This window comes from Eleutherodactylus coqui, chromosome 1 (genome assembly GCF_035609145.1).
Source record: "Eleutherodactylus coqui strain aEleCoq1 chromosome 1, aEleCoq1.hap1, whole genome shotgun sequence".
NCBI lineage: Eukaryota > Metazoa > Chordata > Amphibia > Anura > Eleutherodactylidae > Eleutherodactylus > Eleutherodactylus coqui.
The window spans coordinates 473,485,570-473,510,847 of record NC_089837.1 but is presented as its reverse complement, the minus strand read 5'-3'; the positions used below and the strand labels follow the sequence as shown (position 1 = coordinate 473,510,847).

Below are 25,278 nucleotides of genomic sequence, written 5' to 3'. Positions count from 1 at the left end.
CTGATCAGTGGGAGTCTCACTGTTAAGACCCTCACTGATCTCGAGAACAAGGGTCCAGTGTCCTCTGTCCTCCCCACTACGGGGTTAGTGCAACTCCCTCAGAGAGGAGGAGGCTGAATGCAGCAGTGCTTGTGAAATGGTGCTAGCACTCCACTCATTTTTAATGTGCCTGTAGAGATACCGAAGCGGCAAGTGCTTACGGCTATTCCCGTCTGCCCTATTGAAATTAATGTAACGCTGACCGGGCATGGTCAGCTGGTGCTCCATTCAGTCATTGTGGGGAAGGGGGAAAACAACCCCTGCAGTGATGGCAGAGCAGAAGGTAGAAGTCTCATTCTCAATATTAGCGGGCATCTCAGTGATGAGACCTCCACCGATCAGCAAGATATCCCCTATCCTATGGATAATTAGGAGGGAGGTGGCCCTTAGCTAAGGTGACCAGATTTCCCCATGGTCAAAGCAGGACAGAGGGGTGAGGTCAGGGCTTATCACAACGTATGATTTTTGCATCCTTCGTTATAAAAAGTACAGAGCCGTTTTTAAAAAGAGAGGGGTGGAATAGATTTTGACAGTTTTTGGATAGATTTTGACTGATTTTGACTATTTTTGGATGCAGAAATGCTTTGGAATTTGCAGCGGAAATTTCTGCTGTGGACATTCCACAGCATTTCTGCAACGTGTAAACATACCCTAAGTCAGCTTGCGGTATGCTGCCACGTGAAGAGTGGCCTCAGTAGTAATAGTTTCCCCAGGGGCGTAACTAAAGGCTCAGGGGCCCAGGTGCAAAAGTTCAGCTCGGGGTCCCCCTTCCCGTACCCATACCTAAATCTTGCTGCACAGTGGGCCCCCAAAGGCATTTGGGCCCAGGTGCAACCACACCCTCGGCACCCCCTACAGTTACACCCCTAATATCCCCTATATCAACCCCAATAGTAATAGTGACCCCCCCACAGTGGCCTCAGTAGTAATAGTGTCCCCTTCAGTGGTCCCAGCAGTAATAGTGACCCCCCCCAGTGGCCTCCGTAGCAATAGTGACCCCCACAGGGGCCACAGTAGTAATAGTGACCCCCACAGGGGCCCCAATAGTAATGCTAACTCTCACAGTAGCCCTCAGTAGTAATAGTGACCCTTATATCAGTCCCAGTAGTAATAGTGTCCTCCACAGTGGCCTCAGTAGTAAAAGTGATCACTATATTAGCCTTAGTAGTAATAGTGTCCCCCACAGTGATCCCAGTAGTAATAGTGACTCCCTACAGTGGCCTCCATAGTAATGGTGACGCCCACAGTGGACTCATTATTAATAGTGATCCCTATATTAGCCTCAGTAGTAATTGTGTCCCCTACAGTGGCCCAAGTAATAATAGTGTCCCCCACAGTGGCCTTAGTAGTAACAGTGACCCCCACAGTGGTCCCAGTAAGAATGCTGACCCTCACAGTAGCCCTCAGTAGTAACCATCACCGTCACAGTGGCCTCAGTAGTAATAGTGACCCTTACATCAGCCCCAGTGATAATAGTGTCCCTCATAGTGGCCTCATTAGTAACAGTGATCCCTATATTAGCCTCAGTAGTAATAGTGTCCCCTACAGTGGCCCCAGTAATAAGTATCCCCCACAGTGACCCCCACAGTGGTCCCAGTAAGAATGCTCACCCTCACAGTAGCCCTTAGTAGTAACCGTGACCGTCACAGTGGCCTCAGTAGTAATAGTGACCCTTACATTAGCCCCAGTAATAATAGTGTCCCTCACAGTGGCCTCATTAGTAACAGTGATCCCTATATTAGCCTTAGTAGCAATAGTGTCCCCTGTAATAATAGTGTCCACCACAGTGGCTTCAGTAGTAACAGTGACCCCCACAGTGGCCCCAGTATGAATGCTGACCCTTACAGTAGCCCTCAGTAGTAACCGTGACTGTCACAGTGGCCTCAGTAGTAATAGTGACCCTTACATCAGCCCCAGTAATAATAGTTTCCCTCACAGTGGCCTCATTAGTAACAGTGATCCCTATATTAGCCTTAGTAGCAATAGTGTCCCCTGTAATAATAGTGTCCACCACAGTGGCTTCAGTAGTAACAGTGACCCCCACAGTGGCCCCAGTAAGAATGCTGACCCTTACAGTAGCCCTCAGTAGTAACCGTGACTGTCACAGTGGCCTCAGTAGTAATAGTGACCCTTACATCAGTCCCAGTAATAATAGTTTCCCTCACAGTGGCCTCATTAGTAACAGTGATCCCTATATTAGTCTTAGTAGTAATAGTGTCTCCAGTAATAATAGTGTCCCCCACAGTGGCCTCAGTAGTAATAGTGACCTCCACAATGGCCTCAGTAGTAATACTATTACTACTGGGGCTGTTATAGGGGACACTATTACTAATGCTGCGGGCTCCCGCATGTGGAATCTGGCTCTGTCATGTGCAGGTGGCGTAAAGGGGATAATTACCTCACGTGATCTAGACTCTATGCTTCTCTTAATATATCTCAGAATTATGTTTGCTTTTTTTGCTGCAGCGTCACACTGTTGACTCATGTTCAGTCTGTGATCTATTAGTATACCCAAGTCTTTATGGGGATACTGAGAGGAGGTAGCTCTCTACCCAACATCTTGCTTAACCACAAGATGTACATGGCTGGTTGTAGGTTTATTGATGTGTTATTGGGCATAGTAAGGAGACATTCATATTTTTCTAATTTGCTCAACTAGTATTTAATTTGGTGTCATTCATTAGAGTATACTAGAGGATCAGCATCAGATTGCTATTAATGGTTTTATAGCCGGATTCAGCGTTCTGTGCTTTTACCACAGATGCCAGGGTTCTCCACAGCCAGAGACATTCTTTTTTTCTCTCTACCCTTAAAATAGATGGGAGTCCTGAACGGGGAATCCCTTCCATAATCTCTTTACAAGAGTTTATAATAATTGGCTTTCAAGACCACACAACTCCTTTTACAGAAGATATGCACTGTTTATTACTTTACTGCTTCTACTAGCTGGGAATAAAACATTTGTGCAAGTGAAAAAGTCTTAAGATAACTTACAAATAATCATTCTAGCGCACACGTCACAGAACTTGGGCTTCTTCAGGTAGTGATCCTTGAATTTATGAGGTTTGTCATTGACAGGGTGAGGGGGCTCTGGAGGAGGTTCGTTATTCTTGTCATCTTCGTCATCTTCTTCTTCTGACTCATAGATGTAATAAATAATAGGACCGGAGTTTGGGATTTCACCATTTGGCTGATTTTCTGGACTTGGGGTTTCAGGTAAAATTTCTTCCTTACTCTTCTTTTTAAACATTTTTTTGAACTTTTTAACCTGAAAAGAAAATGTAGATAACATTTAGGGTACACAAACACGGGGTGGGAACGCTGAGGAATTTACACTGCAAAAGTCTGCGACAAATTCTGCAACACCTGACCAGCGGTTCAGCACTCCTTAGAGGCTACCAAGGGGCTTGTGCTGGGGTGCACTGACAGCGCCATGTATTCCGAGGTGAGGGGGAGCAATGTAGCTACTAAAATCAGCTGTGGATATACAGATGATTCCTAGTCAAAATCCATACTGATGGTGCAAATTTTGACGCGTTTTTTATGCGGTAATGCTGTGGAATTTTCCGCTGCAGAAATTCTGCAGCACATCCTATACAAGGGGACGAGCCGTTAAAGAGAATCTGCTCTACGGTCATGCCTGTTTTAGTAAATACTAGTATTCCTCATGAAATGGCAATTTTGGAGCATCTTTTCTTGGACCTCTGGGTTATGTGGTTTCTCAGTTATTCCTGAGAATTTACTAATAAATTGATAATTGGGTGTTACCAGTTGGGAGGTATCCTTACACAGTCTAACAGAGACAATCCCATAATGAAATTGCTGGGACATGCCTCTTTGACCAGTAGAATTCTAACACCCAGTTGTCAGTTTATTCATAAAAGTCCAGGAAGTATTAAAGAAGGATGGCACATTGTAAAGTTCTAACAAAAGATGCTACAGAATTGATATATTATAGGGATGTCAATTATTCAATTTTGCAATTTCACAGACAAGTCAGGAAAGCTGACAGATCCTCTTTAAAACACAACTTCTGTTGTGCAATGGAGAAATATATTAACTAGGCATGGCTTCGAAATCCAAGGCTACTGTATAACAATACTTCTTGACGAGTGAGACAATGTTAATTGTTATTACATTTCACACCTTCCAAGAGTATTATAGTTGTGATAGAATTACTAAAATGGTATTTCTACTGAAATACCCAAATGGTTCTTAATAATATTGTAATCTTCCTAACAAATATCACTCATATCTATTCTCCTAATATTTGTATGACATCCAAGTAATAAAGATTGGATGGGTGAAAACTGATAGATCAGTGGGGGTCTGACTGATCTCAAGAATGGGGGATACATGCCATTTCCCCATATTTCACAATTAAAGATGCTCCAGTCCTTCCAATGGTGCTGCTCCATTCATTTCTATGGGGCAGACAGAGATAATCAAGCACAACACTCAGCTATGTGCCTGCGCCATTGATTGCGAGGATTGGAGCCGCTGCTTCGCATGTACAACCAGCAGCTCCCTTCCCCCACTACACTACAGAAATGGGAGCCTGCATCTTCAACCGTGAATAAGACCTATAGAAAATATAGCGGGACACAAAACCATCTGGGGATCTTCAACTATGAAAAAAGGGGGGCACGTGTCCCCTATTCTAGGGATCAGTGGGAATCCCAGCAGTTGGACCCTCACTGATCTATCCATTGGATGGGTAAAAAAACTTTTAAAATGACCTATAACCAGAATACCCCTTAAACTGCAGGACACAGAGCGTTGTCAGAGTACTGGTCATGTGATCGGGAGGCCTTGTTAAAAAAAATTAGTCACCACAGTCTCTCAGGGACTATTTTAAAAGAAATACAGTGGGATAGCTAATGAACAGAAATTAATGGAGATCCCAGACCAAACCCCCAAATGAATTCAAAATTTAGATCAGCCCCCAAAGAAAATGTGGTCGCTTGACTTATTCTGTCCTTTGGGGTCATATGTCTAATTTCATTAAAGGGAAGTTCTAATTGTGAAAGGGCCAATGTCTCTAATTGTCAGAGTATATTAGTTGTACATTGTCCCATACATTGGTTAGACTGTAGTTTGCGAATTCTTCAAATGAACGGAGGAGATATTACTAATCCATGGATTTAACAGTTACTTCATGTCTTGATTTACTCTGCCTTGTTTAAAGGGGTTGCCCCACAAAATTAACTTACCTGCAGGGTCCTTAGATATCTGACAGAAGAAAGTAAAATGTCACCACTTTAAACATATGATAGGATTGTAAAACAATAGTGTTTTACACTGATACATACATCGGATGGACTGTAGGGAAGACTGTGACCCTCGCAGTATGTCCGCAAACCCATAATACAATTCAGACATACAATACTTTAACCGGTGGCCATTGTCTAGCTCAACGAACCTACTGCAGTCACAAAACATATACTTTTCTTCTTTTATGGTATAAAACAAATGCACATTTTTGCTACATTCATTTCTATGGGACTGCCGGAGATAGCCAAGCGCTTGTACTCCGCTATTTCAAGGCATCCCATAGAAACTGAAGCAATAGAAGCAATAATGTGTATTCATTATATACCATAAAACAAGAAAAGTCTAAGGTGGTAAATACTTTGTATCGGCTCTGGAAATACATACTGAGGGCTTATTCCAACGAGCGTTGGCGAAACTACACTAAGCGGCACAGAGCGTAGTTGCTCCTGAACAAGGGGAATCCCTTCCCCTTCAACGGCTTTTCATACTTCGCGCCAGAGCGCAAGAGCTTGAAAATAACTGTGGAAAGATTGGTGCCTTTCCTACACTTGGTATTCACTACCTACGGGGAAGATAGGTCAAATCCCATCTTTTCTTGCACATACAATTAATGGGCGAGAATCCAGATAGTGAAAGCGAAACCACTGAAATCCCATTAAAATCAGAGGTTTCGTTTTGGCCCGTTATACGGATGCAATTATCATCTAAACCTGAAATGTTACTAATAAATAGAGATGAGCGAACGTACTCGTTTCGAGTAATTACTCGATCGAGCATCGCTATTTTCGAGTACCTGGCTACTCGGGTGCAAAGATTCAGGGGGCGCCAGGGAGCGGGGGATGGCGTGGTGGAGCGGGGGGTAGCAGTGGGGAACAGGGGGGAGCTCTCTCTCTCTAACTCTCCCCCCCCACTCCCCTCTGCAACCCCCCGCTCACCCACGGCGCCCCCTGAATCTTTTCACTCGAGTAGAGAAGTACTCGAAAATCGCGGTGCTCGAGTGAAAAAGGGGCGTGGCCAAGTACGTTCGCTCATCTCTACTAATAAAGAACCTGGTAGACACTTAATGGCAGATTCAGATGAGTGTAGTTTTCTGCACTTATGTGGCTGTGATAATCACGGCCGCATAACGAGACAAAACGAAACGACTGATTTAAATAAGATTTTAGTGATTTTGTTTTCACCAGCTCTTTTCTCACCCGTTAATTGTACGGCCGAGAAAAGATAGGACCTGCCCTATCTTCCCCACAGGTAGTGAATACCATGCATGGAAAAGATCGGCGGCAGTAATCTTGGAGTTTGGTGTGGAGTTTGAAAAGCCGGCGAAGGGGAAGGGATTTTTCCTCGTTCAGGATCCATGCCACCGAGTGTAGTTTTGCCTACGGGAGTGGGAATAAGCCCTTAGGCCGGCTGCACACGGCCGTGACAGGTTCCGCCGCGGAATTCCGCGGCGGAGCCCGTCACGGCACCCCCCAGAGACCCCATACTTACCTGCGGATCCGGCATCCTGGGTCCCGCATGACGCTTCGGCGTGATGTGCTGCAGTGTCATGTGACACGCCGGCCATGTCACATGACACGCCCACAGCGTCACATGACACGGCGGCGGTAGGCGGAGAGGCGATTTCACGCTATCCTCCGCTGTGCTACAGCGGAAGATAGCGTGAACGGACGGCTTCCATTGCCTGCAATGGAAGTCGTCCATGTGTACACCCGCGGTAAATAGAAGGGCTTAGCCCTTTTCGGTTCCGATTCTCATCTGTTTTGCTTTTTTTGTACCATGTATAAACGAAAATTACAGCTTTTTTTTTGTTTGTTCGTTTATGGTTCCTGAAGTTAAATTCATTAAAAATAATTAGCACTCACATATCATGCAAGTACAGTCCCTTTTTTTAATTGCAGCCATAGGCTTGAATGCACAATTCTTGTACAAAAACCACACTTAATAGGACATGCTGTGTTTTTTTATTTGGTCTGTTTCTCTAAGTACTGTATATAAAAAAAAAAAATGTCCATGCGAATAGTCAAATAGTCATGTTGAAATTAATCCAATTAGGACCAAGGAGTATAAATATATATGGTGCTTGGTAATGCTTGGTATGCTTTATTATCGAACGATAGTAAAAATATGGCGCAGGATTAAAGCTCCCTGCAATTTAACAGGAACAGGTCGGGTTCTCGGCTGTCAGTGGCAGCTGAGGACGTGGGGGACAGTTTTAAACTACTTCTACCTTCTACTGTACAAGCTACACAACACTCTGTCTATGTAGAGAATGCAGGAAGCAGCAGTGCCATTTCTTGCATGGGACCTGGCTATCACATGATCACTGGAGACCCTCAGCATGTCTGAGCTGCAGGATCTAAGCAGGCTCCTGACCAGCTCTGACAGTTACTACTGTCACATTAGGGGGGTGTTTTTGCCTGTAACTGGGGCTCCTGTGGATGGGAAAATGAAAAAAAAAGTGAATAACCCCCAGATGTCTTATATGACTCCGGAGGGGGTGGGTGGTGGACACACATAAAAAGTTACAAAAATAGGTTTAAAAAATTACAGAATAGAGAATCAATCCTTTACTTCTTTCCCTTCCACATCCCTCCTTACCCATTTCTCCTCTCTCCTTTCTTCCTCCCTGCTTTTTCTCCATCCCTTCATTGGTTTTCTGCTGGTTGGACCAGCATGGGCTGCCCCATACTCTGCGACAGTGAGACTATAAAATATAATGTGTGATAGTATCCGGGGAGATGTTTTTTTATTATTTACGGGTCTGGGGCTACAAAAAAAATTCCTAGATTGTGCCCCTTTTTAAAAAACACAATTTGGGTGCACACTCTACTCCTATACTCTTTTTAGATTCAAGCTTTGAAAGTTTTCTTAAAGTTACTAACGTGCTTAGATAAGCAGTGAAATGTTATTTTTAAGCTATTGGTTATATGGCTTGGTTCCCTTATCAGGTTTGCATAACTATTTTCATAATATGACAAATGTGTACACTAACAAATTATCTATGCTGAGGGATCAATTGTTCGCCCAGAACTCCCAGAGTCCAGCTAGGCTGGACATTAATAGCATCCTACCATGTGATGATAGACATAGGACTCATGACTAGTATTAACATAATGTCCTGGAATGTTCGGGGAATGAGAAACCCTAAAAATCGCAGCATGATTTTCTCACAAATCAGAGACCATAATACCCATATAGTATGTTTCCAAGAAACGCATTTAACCCCCGATCAAACCTCATGGTTACAAAAACAGTGGGTCCAATGGTCCCTCCACTCTACATTCTCTTCATATTGCAGGGGAGTTTCCATGTTAATCCACAGAGGACTTAGATGGGAGTCGGGTCGCACTCTTAAAGACCCAGATGGTAGATTTGGCCTGGATAGAGGCAGCCCCTTATGTTCCTATTGGCATATACTTGCCACCATCAGCGAGTTTGGTGGTCCTCCATCAAGCAGCACAGTTCGCCACTCAGTTAACTGCTGCAACCATCCTTTGTTTTGGTGACTTCAATCTACTCTTAGATGCTTCCCTAGACAAATTTAACTCCACACTCCCAATTAACACCACGTGCCACATCACTAGCATTATTTGCTCAAGAAATGGGTTGGCAGGATATTTGAAGAACTAAAAACCCCAATGACCACGTTTTTTCTTGCTACTCAGTGGGTAGTAACACCCTGTCCCATACAGACTACGTCTTTTGAAATGCCAGATGATGCACTATGACATCTCCTGTTAAATACCTTCCTAGAGCAATCTCTGATCATTCTTATGTTTGCATTGAACTTTAATCCTCAGATTCCCATGGCATTAGACACAGCTGGAGAGTTCATCCATTCTGGCTAAGGCTGCCTGCAGACAGGCGGAAATTCTGCAGCGGGATTCCCCGCAGAATTTCCGCCCCTGGACGCCTGCATAGGATTGCATTACCATACGCAATCCTATGCAGACGGCCATGGTTTGTCTGCGCGAAATCCCGCGCAGCAAACAAACCGCGGCATGCACTAATTCTGTGTAGGGCTCACAGAGCCCCACCCAGAGACGTCACTTACCGTCCGCCGGCTCCGCTCTGCGCATGCGCCGGCTGCCCGGCAGCCGGCACATGAAAGAAGCCGGAGCTGCGGGAGCGGTTGAGTCCGCAGTGCTCTCTGCAGTCACTCGGGTCGGGTCCTGCTGCAAGAATTCTCGCAGCCAGATCTGACCCGGACATCAGCAGGCGGCCTAAGCCTCTTTAAACCACATGACCGAATCCGTGACCAGCTAGATGGGTTTTTAGAAGCCAACAGACCTGGCACAGATACGAGTTTACTATGGGAGACCCCTTAAAGCCCTCTTGCAGGGCTGTTTAAGATCCTCCATCTCGTACGTCAAGAGGGATACATCCTGCTGTGAAAAGGAAATGGCCTGTTGTTAGTCACAATTGCAGGCAGCCTACATTGCAGACCCCACTGATCACAACAAAGACCGGTGGTTAAGTCAAGGTAGGCAATACTTTCTATTGTTACAGGAAAAAGCACATAGGGCCACCTTTTTCGCCAAACAAAAATGCTACGAATTTGGTAATCAATCTAGTAGTCTGCTTGCCCATCTTGTTCATCAGAATTCAGCGTATCCTCCGATACTACGTATCAGGTCAGACATGGGTGAGGTCCTACTCAACAGAGATTCCATTGGAGCGAGATTCCAACAGTTCTACAGTGATGTTTATAATACTAGGCTCCAACATTCCCAAGATAAATTGAATGAATTTCTGTGCAACATTACGTTTCCAACTCTTAATTCAGACCGAAGAACATTTATGGATGCCCCATTCACTTTAATAGAATAGTTGGAAGCACTATCCTATATGACTAAAGGTAAATCCCCCGGCCCTGATGATCTCCCAGTAGAGGTTTATGTTAAATATAAAGATTTATTACTGCCCACCCTATTGGCTACATATAACGGAGCTTATGACAAGGGATCTCTGCCTTTATCATTTTATGATGCTACAATCCTACTCCTGCTAGAACCGGATAAAGATCTCCTCGATTGTGGCTCATACAGGCCTATATCTCTCCTGAATGTAGACTACAAATTGTTGACTAAAATGCTAGCTAATCGTCTCAATTCCATTATCCTAGATCTAATACACCCAGACCAAACAGCTTTCATGCCAGGAAAATCCACTCAGGAAAACTTACGGAGGCTACAGGTAGTGGCGCAGATAGGAGAGGCCACAAATGCAAACTGGACACTAGCTTCCCTAGATGCTACAAAAGCATTTGACTCCATTGAATGGCCATTCCTACCCCAAGTACTACGAAGGTTTGGTTTTGGCGAAGTTTTTGGTAACTGGGTTTCAATGCTCTATAAATCGCCCCGGACGTCTATCTCGGTAAATGGTTCCTACTCCCCTTTTTTTCATCTGCACAGGGGTACAAAACAGGGGTGTCGCCTTTCCCCCATTCTTTTTGCTCTGGCTATAGAACCCCTGGCCATTATGCTCAGGAGGAGCCCTGTGTTTGAGGGGATAGTCATGGGGGAACGTGAGGATCGGGTGGTGCTCTACGCCGACAACCTCATGTTATTTATGTCAAGCCCAGCAACATCTCTTATGCATGCCAAAGAAATTATAAACCAATATGGAGGTTTATTAGGCCTCCATATTAACTGGTCGAAAGGCTTTGATGCCTTTGTCTAGGACGAGCCCGCTGAGTGACTCTGTCTCACTATTTGGACTCCAGATTACAAACTCCTTTAAATAGATGGGACTGCAGATCTCTAATATTGCAGGACAGTCCTTAGATTTAAATGTATAACCTCTGATAGATCTATTCAAAACTAAATTCAAAACCTGGGGATCCTTACTGATTTCGGTGGCTGGGCATGTCAATTTGATAAAAAATTATAGTCTTGCCGAAATATCTATATATCCTAGAACACATCCCAATAGTAATCCCTTCATGCTTTTTCCGGTCAATGGACTCGCTCATGACATCTTTTATACGGGGAAGTTCTTGTCCGAAACCTAAAATCTCCACTTTTCAGAGACTGAGGCAGGAAGCTGGGGCTGCTCTCCTGGATTTATTCCTATATTACATAGCTAGCCAATTGGTCCACCTACAATGCTGGCTGGGAGATGACCCGCTCCCCAATTCAGAGTCACATTGGCTCACTTCCTAAGAATACCCAATTTGTGGCCTGTGTTGGAATCTCTTGCCTCATTAACTTGTAAACTGCTCTCAATACATAAACTGGCCTCTAATATATGGAGACAATCTAAATCAGTTAATACATTTTCAAATATAATTTCTGATGCCCCCTTATTGCATAACCCTGGTTTGACAGAGCTGGTTCCCTTACAGGATGTCTCTGGGTGGGAGAATTATGGAATACGAACTCTGGGATACTCGAGGAGGAGTTTTGGCAGCATCATAATAGAATATTTTTGAAAGAGGTACTTTTCTTGGCTAGGAAAGTCACAGCACTACGCTGGATGGATCGAAGGAATCCCTCAGTGTCAATCTGGCAAAAATTGGTTAACTCTACTATTTCATACCATTACATAGTTTATAAAGGGCATAGATGTCCAGGAAAATTTGTCCAGGTATGGGGTAAGTGGTGCGATTTACGTCTTACCCTCCACACTTACTCTCATCTTCCATCTCAATACTTCAGAGACGCCCTCACTAGCGAATGTTTTCTGTAGCTGAAACCTGAGGACTTGTGAGGGATTATAAGAACCAAAGTACCTCCATCTTGTCTCTTCATATACACAGTTAATGGACAATACTAACATGATTTTAACTAACACTTACACGATGATTCAGCATAAAAGCTAAAAATATTAATCCTGTGATTATGAGCAATGTACATCTGGTATCTTGTGCTGGACACTGGTTCCCGTAAAACTCAAGGACAGACAGTGTCACTTCAGTTATTGTAAAATCTAAAAATATGTGGAAAATTCAAGATTGTCAAGAACGCACGTACACTGTTTTGCATAAAACGCCTTCATTTCTTTGAAATGGTATATAAGACTGAAGGCTCTGCAATAAATCAGAAATTTCTAGCATACAGCCTGTTGCTATGTCGCATTGATTTTTCTCCAAGCCGGCTTGATACTCTTATTTGGCAAATCGGTAACATATTGGAAGAAAACCCTTAGCTTTTCGCCGACAGGCCTACTGACATGTCTAAACTCCTTCTTTCTCCCTCAAGGTAGTGTCTTCCGCTATAGGGGTGAATTACCTCCTTCATCAAATGTTATCAGCTGTACGCCAATTTGTCATGCTTTTTGTTGTACTAAAATGTTCTAAAAAATGTTGTACTTTACTTTCTTTTCAATAAAACGAGTTTAAAAAAAATTACAGAATAAAATAAAAAAATGTGAAAAATAGAAAAGAACCACTGCCGACACCCACATAATCCATGGCCATATCTGCTCTGTAGTCCCAGATTATACAAATTGCATATCAAAACACAAATTACAAATCAAAATTACAAACCCATCCCCATACTTTATTTTAACGTAACTATAGTATTTTTCAAAATAAAGAACTATAGTTTTTCTTCTTTTGTACACATTACCCCTAAAAAGGAAACAATCTTTTAGTGAAAAAAGGTACTAAAATATAGCCCTATATGTGACGGGGGCAAAAAATAAAAACTAAAAAAATCAAGCAAACATAATTTTGCTAGGCCAGGAAAATAGGGCTATAAAACCACCACGTGGGTAACATCACTAAAAACGTCTGGGCCTTTAGCATTGAAACACTTTGGACTTTGAGGGGTTGATATGTTCTATTTCCATTGGATTATCAGATTGAAGAATTGTTTGTGTGAATATACCCTTAAATTGTATTAAGTTATTGGGGCAATGTTACTTTAAACTTATAGAATGCAAGTCAATTAAAGAAATAAAGACACGATTTAATTTTGTAACATAACCAAATGTAGTATTACAGGCGCGACAATAGAAAAAGGAGTTCCAAAAAGTAAAATAAAAGCGGTGCACTGACATACAAAGTCCGTGCTGGAAATAAAAGAGGTAGCAAAAAAATGTTGTATGGTCTCAATCACATTAGATTTTGAAAGCATTTAATTAACGGTAAACAGAAATTCATATATGAGCGTACAGAAGCATCAAAGTATAGTATTGCCCCGTCACACATACCGCCTGATACTACCTTAAGGTCAGTTGCAGAATTCTTGGCAAATGCAATCTTATCCATACAACTAAATGAGGTTTCTGCATGAATCTCTACAAGCCCCAATGAGATAAATGAGACAGTTTGCAAAGGGTTCTGCAACAAATCTGTCATGTGTGAACTTACCCTTCAATATCTGACAACATCTGATGTACCGCCGTAAAGCTATATAAACCTATGTCTTAGGAGATACTGCAACAATCATGGCAAATCTGACTATTTAAAGAATTCAGCTATTTTACAGTCATGGCTTTTAGAATTAGCTCAAACAAAAACATCAAATGTCAAAACGTGGACCAATAAAAAAAGTTACCTTCTGCATGACTGCAATTGTACTCTGTATAGCAATCGCGATCAGTCCATTCAGCTACATTACTCCACCAAAAGCTGACACAGATAAATGGGACCTAAGATACCGAACAAGGTGCTCAGTGGACAGTTCTATTGAGTAAATGGGGAGGGCATATTCTGACTATATGACATAATTGTTGACATTGTTCTAATTTAACTGCTGGCATGACCTGATTTAAATGGCCGGAGTTGTATGGCAGTCAGTTGATCACTTAATGCTTCTAGTCAGTAAAGACTTTGGCTTTGGTCTGTCTCCCGGCTTTAAATAACTGAATGAAATGGTTGAAGGGAAATACATTTAAATAGTTTGTCCAGCCTCAATAAACATTTTTTAGATTGTGTATAGAATTGATCTACATAGAAGTTTAGTAACTTTTTAAATACACTCTTTATAAAAGAAAATCAAACCCGTAGAAGTTGTTGTTTTGTTGCAAAACCCGGCATGCAGTTACATCTCAGACAGATATGCAAATGATCAGAGTTGTGATGTGATTAGATGAACGGTCTTGTCACCTGAGGTCCTACAAGTGGTTCCCCTCTTGGCCTATAAGAGGCTCTCGGAGGCTCCTTGTATGTAGTGACCTCTTCTCCCGCTCGTGTGGAGCTGGTTGCCCACTAGACGCCTCTGCGACGCAGAGATGAGATTTCACCCCGTTACCAGAGTCTGGGAGGGGAGTATTACTGGAATGTGAGAAGCTGGAAGGTTGTATCGATTAATTGCCGTCACCTGGGCCATTCTGATCAGACTGTTAGCAGGTGTTGGGACCAATGGATGCATGAGGGCACACAAGGTGACCAGGCTCAGGACACCCTAGACAGACCACCAGTAGAGAGGATCATCTGATCGTCTGATGAGCAAGAGCAGCTCCAACTGTTTCGTTGTCTGCCATCTGGAAACAGGTGGCGCCATCATTATAGGCCCCTGTGTTTGTCAGAACCATTTCAAGGCACTTGGCTGAAGGACATTTGGTCTCATGGCACCCATTATATGTACGGCCTTTGACACCCACCCACCATCACATCCATTTGCAGGGTTGCCGTGAATAATGAAACTGAACTGCTGCGGAGTGGAACCGAGTTGTCTTCAGAGACTAATGCATGTTTAGTTTGGGCACTGATGACGGTCGTGTTCATGTCTGGAGACAAAGAAGTGCACCTCAATTCTGCCCATCCTGGTGTGATGGTCTTGGGGGCATCGCATACGACAATCGGTCCCTCCTAGTAGTGGTGCAAGGGACAATGACAGCTCAGCGATATGTTCAGGACATCCTGCAGCTACATGTGTTCCTCTCATGGTGGCTTCCAAGAGGCATTTTCCAGCAGGATAATGCTCGGCCGCACACACAAGGGGGTCACAGGAATGTCCCCACAGCATTGTCACACTTCTGTGGCTGCCCAGTCACCAGATTTATCACCAATAGAACATGTATGGGACCATCTGGAATTCCAACTTCTACAGCCTATGAGTTTGCACAATCTAGAGGCTTAGTTACAACAAATGTGGACCGATAAGCTGCAATATACTATACGGAACCTGTATACCACCATGGCCACCCATATCACATCTTGTATCCAAGCTAGAGGCGGCCCAACAGGGTTAAACAGCCTCCGTGCCCGCCTGTATCACATCTTGCATTCAAGCTAGGAGGTGGTACAACAGGGTACTAGAGCCTCCATGCCCGCCTGTATCACATCTTATATCCAAGCTAGAAGGTGGTACAACAGGGTACTAGAGCCTCCATGCCCGCCTGTATCACATCTTATATCCAAGCTAGAAGGTGGTACAACAGGGTACTAGAGCCTCCATGCCCACCTGTATCACATCTTATATCCAAGCTAGAAGGTGGTACAACAGGGTACTAGAGCCTCCATGCCCGCCTGTATCACATCTTATATCCAAGCTAGAGGTGGTACAACAGGGTACTAGAGCCTCCATGCCCGCCTGTATCACATCTTGTTTCCAAGCTAGAGGCAGTACAACAGGGTACTAGAGCCTCCATGCCCGCCTGTATCACATCTTGTATCCAAGCTAGAGGCAGTAGAACAGGGTACTAGAGCCTCCATGCCTGCCTGTATTACATCTTGTATCCAAGTTAGAGGCGGTACAACAGGGTACTAGAGCCACCATGCCCACCCGTATCACATCTTTTATTCAAGCCAGAGGCGGTACAACAGGGTACTAGAGCCTCCATGCCCGCCTGTATCACATCTTGTATCCAAGCTAGAGATCATAGAGGCTCCTGCCAGCTTTCCGCAGTTAATGATCCTTTTGCTCTGATACTTGAATCATTTACTTGAATCAACGTTACAATCACACATTGAAAATTCTATTCCATACCAACAACTCCTTCTAGGTGATGGATTATTTTGACAATGAGTGTACTTTGCTTTGCTTATCTTTTACTTATTCTGAGTCACAGCCTACATGATCGCCCAAACCTGCATTCTGAGAAGTGTCATCTTTGTCCTAGACGCTGTACAGTAATCTGATGCTGAAGCTCAGCTAAACTAAGGGATGTGCCTGACGAAAGGTTTGTTGTGTTTCCAGTGACGACTAGAAGAACTGTTAGTGCAGCTCCAGGATAAATTACATGCTGTAACACACTATGTATAACCTGGAAAATGGGGTTCAAACGTGATCACACAACTTTAACCTTTTCATGAGTGAAGGTCATTGATGCTCCCGTGTCAGGTCACATTCTGCAGTTCTGGCATTCCCGGTTTCAAAAAAAATGATAATTTCATTTTTTTATCTATTTTTCTACACAGCTGTATGAGGGCTCGCTTTTGGCAAGGTGACTTGCAGTTCTTATTGGTACCAGTTTGGGGTTCCTACAACTGTATCGCTTTTGATTCAATTTTTATTTTCGAGATGGAGTGACCAAAAAAAGCGCAATTCTGGCAATGCTTTTTTTTTTCTGACGGAGTTCACCGAGTGGGATTTTTAAATATTTTAATAAATTGGACCTTTTCAGATGTAGCTACAACAGTATAATTTTTGATTTATTTTATGATGCAGCAACTGGGAAAAGTTTTTTTTTTGCATTTAATATTTTTTGTAATAATTAAAAAGTCTTTTTTACTTTGCTTTTACTTTTTTTTTTATCCCCAAAGGGGACTTGAACTTGCGATTCTTTGATCACTTATATAGTATAATGCAATACTATGCTATTGCATTATACTGTATTATGGGCTTCCTATTAAAGACATACCACAGGCACATCATAGGAGCTCTAGGGGCTTTCAGAAGGCCCCAGGCTACCATGACACTCAGATGGTAACCTTGCAATGTTATCATGGTGGTGTCTTTCGGGACATTTAAATGCTGCTGTTAGAATTGATTTGATATAATCGCGGCTGTTGCAGGTAGGTGTTGGCTGTCGAAGAAAGGGAGTGAGCTCGTCTCCTTAGTCCGCTGCATGCACAGCATAAGCTATTAGAGATGAGCGAACGTACTCTTTTCGGGGGGTGAGCGGGGGGTTGCAGAGGGGAGTGGGGAGAGAGAGAGCTCCCCCCTGTTCCCCACTGCTACCCCCCGTTCCACCACGCCACCACGCCGCCCCCCCCCCCCCCGAATCTTTTCGTCCGAGTAGTCAGTTACTCGGAAAAAGCGGTGCTCGAGTGCAAAAACACCCGAACCGAGTATGCTCGCTCATCTCTATAAGCTATGAACACCTATATATGTGTTCTTTCCATACTGCCCTTAAGACCGCCTGTTTGTAGCCACACCTACTACTCCCATGAGACTGATCAACTGCCTCCAGAAAAATGTCAGACATCTTAAATTTAAAGAACATTAAACATAATAAGAGTTAATAAACAACTGGTTACATTGTTGCGCCTCTTACAATAAACATATTATGAAGAGGGGCAAAGCTGTAGGTCTCTTAATAAAAAAAGTTCAGATCTACTTTTGTAAAAGGTAGAGTAAATCTCTGAAATCTTGTTGGTAACTGGCCGGAAACCGTTGTCTTTTCACATTACACATCTCACTTTAGTCTACCAATATAATGAAAAGGGCATCATTTGGAGTCTCCATTGTAGATTTCATCAGATCTGGTGTTGCATGCATCATTATTGTTCTGTGAAATTGGTGGAAACTACAACAGAACCTGTTCTAAGACAGTTGCTTGTCAGTTTTCCTGTATGAGACTCACAACCTTCCACTCGGTTTAAGCATCCAAGTCATTAACCACCACAGCCAATGTGTCCCTTCCCTATTTACAGTCTACCAATCTGCAAACTTCTGCTGCAGACATGGCAGCCAGTTTTTGCTCTCACCATAATTGCACCCATAATGATACCAGATTTAAAGTTTGAGATCAGTAGTCTTCTACTAAATCCAATATTTGTAGAACACCTTCACCTTTTTACATTTCCCAGTCATCTGGCATGATTGGCCGGAGCTTTCACTTACTTAGACAGTTTGTGACCACACTACCCTGTAGCAGACGTGGGGCAGAGTTCCAACGGACAGCAATACAATGAGTATAAGTTACTTTCTTATTTTAACACTCTTCTCTTTTAGGATATTTTCTACCCAATGGATAACCCCTTTATGGCCCTAACATGTTACATGACCAAGAATAAATACAAAAAAAATACCAACAATGGCGCTGCTATATAAAGGACCGGCCTCAGATGCTCCTGACACCCGAAGATCATATCCAACAAGATTAATTGAACCGTTAGGGTAAATGAGACAGGACAACGCATTTCAATCCTCACAGAGGTGTGCATCAGGTTTGAGATCAGGATTGCATATTTGAACATTTTCTGACATTGATTTTAATCCTTGAATGCATTTTGGAATCTAAAAATGATGAGGGGGAAGTCTTAGGAGGTGAGGCCCACCCTTATACTATACCAGACTGTATAAAAGTTTGCCTGACAGTCCAATAAATCTTGTTAGATATGATCTTCTGGTGTCGGGAGCTTCTAAGGCCGGTTCTTCATATAGCAGTGCCATTGTTGGTCTTCTTCCTACTTATTCTTGTTGAGTGGGTTGAGGTGTTTGGGACTATACGTATTTATCATGGCTTGAAGCTGGTGGGACCGCTTAGCTGGGGTATCTACCAACATCAGGCATTAGGGAGGAATGAAAATTCTTTTGTAATTCTTCTCATTTATCAGTATACTACACACAGATCTGCGCCCATCTTGTCTGTTTTTTTTCTTTCTTTGGAGTCCCTAAATTGGACATTATATGAGCAGATCTTGCAGAAATTGGGGCTCAGGTAGAATATACATTTGACTTATATGTTGGGGAATTTCTCTCCCTTTATCATAATTCTCCTGTTCTCACAGCCTATGAGCAGCCCTATTAGCACAGCAGGGGTCTTGTACTTACATGGTCTATGTAAAAAAAAGATTAGGGATTCCACTTTCTGCCTCTATTCGAGCAGCAGGAAAGGGGGAATCCCCATAGCCGAATGGCTTCATCTCTGGATGGAACCAAACAGCGATAGACGGACCCCATTGACTGCCCAGCTGCCCGGCTTTTGGAAGGCAGAAAAAAGCATTGCATGCAGGGCTTTTTCTTCTGGTATTTTGAGCCGAATCTGTGACGGAACCTCAGACTAGAGGTTCCAATGCAAATGTGAAAGCTGTCTTCTATGCTTGGATTTTTGAAGTTGTTAGTAAATACTTCGTAGAATACTGTGGTTTATACATTAGGTATAGCAGCTTGATAATCATCTAAAAGGCCCACTGCTGTATCCTTGTTGAACAGAGCTGTAGTGTTGTACATACCTATCCTTATATGCCTCAGCTTTTATATGGATGAACATAGAACAATCGCTACATGCTGTAGAAAAACTAAGGGTGCATTCATACGGGTGAGAAAATTGTGCAGGTTTTGTGCGTTGCAAGATGCACAAAAATACAACCCATTATTTCTAATGGGTGTATGTCCATGGGCGATTTTTCTCTCGCAGGGATGCTGTGAGAAGGACAACTTGCAGCATCTTCTATTTTATGCGAGTCTCACACAAGAATAGAACATGCAGATGTTTGTTCTCCCGAGCATCACACAGCACATGGACAGGGTGTTCGTGTGCTGTGCGATGCGAGTAGCACCCGGGAATGTCCAGCAAGACTCACTGTTGCCCATGTGAATGTACACCTAGATATGTTGTCTTTCAGAGTGCCCACGGGTCTGTGGTATGGACTCATAAGAACTTTGTGAGCAGGGTCCATACTCAGGGCTCTACCATGTCTTTGGGCAAATAATCTCGCATCAGATGTGGTCAATTTTCTATGCAAGAAAACTCTAATATCCTTACAATCTACATCTGTGCTCCAACGTTTCTCAAACCTTAGGTGACCCAACTAGCATGTTATCAAAATGTCCCTCTATTCACAATGAAAGGGTAAATAGCGAATGATGATACAGATATGAAACAGTGTACTGCGGGACAAACAGTAACAATTTCCATTCTTGTTAGCTAAGGTCAGTCGTGTAGACATTGATACGATCAAATGGATACATTGTATGATGATACACAGTGATGTAGCAATAGGGTGTTACAGTTGCAACTTGGCTTCCTGACCACAGTACAGCACAGGGTTGCCATCATTGGGCACTACTGAACTTGGCAACTGGACAAAGTTTCACTCATTCGGCCGCTGCTGTCTCAGACAGCTCTGTAGTGAGCAGAAGCCGACCCTTCGCAAAGTATGTGACCTAAGCGCCATAGACTGGGGGGGGGGGGGGGGGGGGTAGTTGATCTATAGTCACTGCCACACTTTGTTGGACTGCATTTCAATAAACCGGTTTAAACATAAAAGCATTATTTTCAATGTATATATTCTATTGGGGGGACTTGTGCCACTCATCTTTTAAGACTCTATAGCAATGCTCCTGTCTGCTGGTACTGCAACAGTGGGCTATTTAAGACAATGTTTCTCAACTCCAGTCCTCAGTGCCCCCCAACAGGTCATGTTTTCAGGATATCCTATAGTATGAACACCAGTGGCAATGTCTGAGGCACCGACAATAATTATATCACCTGTTCAATACTAAGAAAATCCTGAAAACATGACCCGTTGATGGTCCCTGAGGACTGGAGTTGGGGAACACTGATTTAAGAGAACTAGTGGTGATGAAGTGGAAAGTTCTGTGGCCAAGTTGAGCTCCTGCACCAGGCCTGCCCCATCAGCCTTTAGCTACACCCCAGCCAGCATTCAGAAGGAAATGCATAGAAAACCCGAGGGAAAACAAGCAAACCAGAAGTCACAGCAGAGAATGAAAATTAGAAGATGAGTGCAAACAAGAAAGACAAAGATCATCTAAAGAAACCCTGCACTAGCAGACAGGACAAAGTCTAAGGGTGTACTGGATGCCCAAAAACATCAATGAACAAGAGCCAGAGCTGTTTAAACTGAACGATAAGGCCCAATGTCCACGGGCAGATTTGATGCACGGAAGATCCGCAGATCAAGCCACCCATAGGTATGAATTAGCAAAGCAGCTAAAAGCATGCAGATGTGATTTTTTTTGCCCAGCTTGCGGATCGCACACGCGGGAAGAAATCGCAGCATGCTCTATTTTCCTGCGGATACCGCAGGGACGGCTTCTATTGAGGTCAATGGAAGCTGTCCAATCTGCGGCACACCCGCAGCTGCCACTGTGGAAGTGCTGAGGATCCGTAGGAAAGCAGGAAATTAAATTTAAAAAAAGGCACTGTACATGCATCAGGTGTCTCGGCCGGTGCGCCTGGACACATCCGCCATGCTGAAGAAAAAAAAAAGCACTGTTCAAGCTTGTTCTTATGATGGTTTGACTGCATATTTTCATCTGTTTTTCAATAAACCATAGGATTGTATTGTTCATTGCTTTGTGATGTTGCATCTTATTACATGCTGTGAACTCCCGACACTGCAGGATTGTTCTATGTATCACAGAAAGGGAAATATAAAAACAATCACTGAAAACGGCCATATACACAGGAGTCTCATCGGTGTCCTCTACAGGTGTAATTGGCTCCCTCATTTGGCAGGATGGCTGCCTGCATGCTGAGGCGGTGCACGTTTTCCCTGCTGTGCCAGTAAGTATATGGCCATTTTCAGTGATTGTTTTTATTTTTATATTTCTCTTTCTGTGATACATTTATATTAGTGTAGGGACTCACAAAATGTGAGGAGCCTTGACGATTGGCTTGTGAGCTCAATTATTTTGGCCAAAATCCAACTAATACCTTCCATTTATTATGTATTATTTACATGCAGTGCGGTTTTCAAGTGTCAGGGGAGCCCTGGGTGACAGTACCAATGTGGTTCACTCTTTAAGGTGGAGGGCAGCCCGCCGAACTATTATGGCGTCATTAATAGGTTGCTTGTCTGCATGATGCACTACATGTATCAGGATGGTCTGACGCTTTGTATCCACTCTGTGCAGGAGTATACACCCAGCAGCCCCCCCCCCCCCACCTCTATATAGGAGGTTGTGTGAGTGGCTGTCTCATCGGTGTCCTCCAAAGGTGTAATTGGCTCCCTCATTTGGCATATGGCTGCCTGCATGCATGCTGAGTTGGTGCACGTTTGCCCTCCTGTGTCAATAAGGATTGTTCTATGCACCTAGTTTGGACAGTGAAAGATTTTATTAGGCGAGTTGACTACTCGGAACTTTGTGTTTAACCCTTTCAGTTTCTTCTATGCCTGATGAAAAGATCTGAGTAGTCTCAAAAGCTCACTGATGAATATAATTTATTTTATTTTTGTTAGGCTCTATTCACATTTCTGTCAAAGGCTCATTTACAGTGTCCGGCGCAGATCCAGCGTGTAATGTCTGACAAACAAGTTGTGCCCCTCTGTACTCCACCTGATAACATGCTCCCTGACCTACTGACTGCAATCCCTGCTAGCCATCATAGACCGCTCCTGCAGTCATACCGATTCTGCCGTCACACGGCTAAATGTCTGACCATTAGGGATGAGCGAGTATACTCGCTGAGGCACTACTCGCTCGAGTAATGTGCCTTAGCCGAGTATCTCCCCGCTCGTCCCAAAAGATTCGGGTGCCGCCGCGGGGCGGGGAGCTGCAGGGGAGAGCAGGGAGGAACGGAGGGGAGATCTCTCTCTCCCTCTCTCCCGCCCGCTCTGCCCCGCTCCCTGCCGCAACTCACCTGTCAGCTGCGGCGGCCCCCGAATCTTTATGGACGAGCGGGGAGATACTCGGCTAAGCCACATTACTCGAGTGAGTAGTGCCTTAGCGAGTATACTCGCTCATCTCTACTGACCATTGTCTATGTGTATAACATCGTTCACTCTCCACCTCGCCATACTGTGCACATCTCCAGCCCCTTTACCTTCTGTATCACCCCATTACTTGTAGTATGTAAGCTCGTTGGAGCAGGACCCTCGCCCCTATTGTTTCCATCAATTGATTACTATGTAACTGTGGTTCTGTAATGTTTGTACTTTTGTCTCTCTGTATCCCCCCTGTCTATGTAAGCACTGCGGAATATGTTGGCGCTATACAAATAAAGTTTATTATTATTATTGTGCATGCAGGACTTTTTCGGCTGGTAAAAAAGCCAGACAGGTGCAGGAACCAAAGGAACCTCATTATAGTCATTGGGGTCCGTTCAGCACAGTTTGGTTCCATTATGAAACTAATCCACTCATTCAGGGGATTTTCTGGCTATGGTCTCAGAGCAGGAGAACGAAATCCCTAGTACAGATGAGAATTTAGCCATTAAAAAAAATATATCTGCAAAATTATAACTTTGCTTCTCTTTCTGAGAGCAATTAAACTTTTTACTAGATACAAGTGTAATCACTCAAAATGTCTTGTCTATGCACAGTTGACCTCATTGACTGTGACTATGTGATTTCTAAAATGAATTGCTTGTTCCAGTAAAGATTTAAAGGAAACCTGTCAGATCTCATGGGTGCCTAGCTGCCGGCAGCACCGTATAGTGACAGATGCTGATTGTAGCAGTTTGTCACCTATACCGATCCACTGAGAAGTAAAACTTATGTTTGAAAGTTTCCGGCAAGATATGCGCAAGAATAGGACATACAATGTGTTTTTTATGCAGTCCATGTCTATGTGAAAAAACTCGTAAGTGTGTGCTACCTCATTGAATAATATGTGTCCGTGTGTTGCCTGTTTTTTTAACATATAACATGGATAGAAAAAAATCCTTAGTGTGTTGTTGGCCTAATACCATGAGAAAGACATTTTCTGGTCTTGTTAGACCTCAACCTTTACCAAATGCATATGTGAAACACATAGACCAAAAACTTGAATAAGTAGACAGAGCTTCTGGAGTGGAAGAGACATGAAGATTTGGAGATGAAAGGTTCTGCCATCTTGGTGAGCTGGCAGGCTATACTGGTGTCAGGTGGCTGAAGGAGAGGTTCACTATCCAACATTTCAAAGTCAAGTCGATTATGCTTTTTGTAGTTCGCGCAAAGATCCTAGTCTATCTCTTGAACCTTTCCTTTATTCTACTACATAATATGTTAGGCTGAAAAAAGACACGTCTGTCCAGTTTAGCCTATGACCCCCCAATGTTGATCCAGAGGAAGGCAAAACAAAACTCAATGAGGCAGAAGCCAATTTTCCCCATTTAAGGGAACAAATTCCTTCCCGACTTATCTGGCAATCTGACCACATGCATGGTTAACATCTTATACTGCACGGAGCTGCACTGTACATCCTGCATCTTCATATATTCACCATTAATACTGAAGCCTCCATTGAATTTACAAGAAGCAAAGTTACATCAAGGAAGATAAGAACAAGCAATGTTAAGAAACAATTAGCTGATGAAAGCCATGTTACTTGGCAATAATATTCATAACATGTTACCCATGGTGCTACATATAATGGGCAAAGGTGGGCTGAATTGTGGCCCTCTAGGAAAGTTCACTTGTTGAGTTAGCAGTTTGAGGAAGAAGACTAGTATTGCATACTTGTATATTCATATACCGTAAAAAGGACCATATTTACCTTTTTTGTCATGTACAGTATGTCATATTGAGGCCAAAAATGTCAAATATTTAAACAAAAATCATATTTTAAGAATCTGTTCTGCGTTATACATGTAATGACCTGAATACACTAACTTGTACACAATGGAACAAGTCCAATATAAACCATACACTAGAGGTGAAAATCAGACACAGATATCATTAACTCCACACGTTGCTCCCACTCAGGATTATAGGGACAGACTATTTTGGATGACTGTGTAACAGGAGACTCAGATATTAAAAACCACGTTTGATGACCGACAACAGCTGTACCGTGCCTGGACCAGTTAAACAGTGTCATTAACTCATTGCAGCAGAGCTTAACGCTATTTATGCATGGTGGATGGAAAGAAGTCTTTTTATAAGCCCATTGCATAAACAACATGTACGCTACTGTCACACTTATGGAGTGAGAAGGATGCAACTCTTTCTAGAGG

The 25,278-nt window shown here is 43.3% G+C and overlaps 1 protein-coding gene across 2 annotated transcripts in view; it reads right to left on the bottom strand.

Moving 5' to 3' along the window:
* STAC3 (SH3 and cysteine rich domain 3) overlaps positions 1-25,278 on the bottom strand; it is a 105,085-nt gene that overhangs the window by 68,691 nt on the left and 11,116 nt on the right. Inside the window, exons 1-2 of one of the 2 annotated variants that reach the window (XM_066584443.1) lie at positions 13,821-13,844; positions 3,034-3,307 (exon numbers count right to left, since the gene is read on the bottom strand). In XM_066584443.1, the coding sequence (XP_066440540.1) occupies positions 3,034-3,307; positions 13,821-13,829 (283 nt within the window). In that variant the 5' untranslated portion in view covers positions 13,830-13,844. Of the gene's footprint in view, positions 1-3,033; positions 3,308-13,820; positions 13,845-25,278 lie in introns of those variants that run through there. The other variant, XM_066584444.1, reaches the window with a different exon arrangement.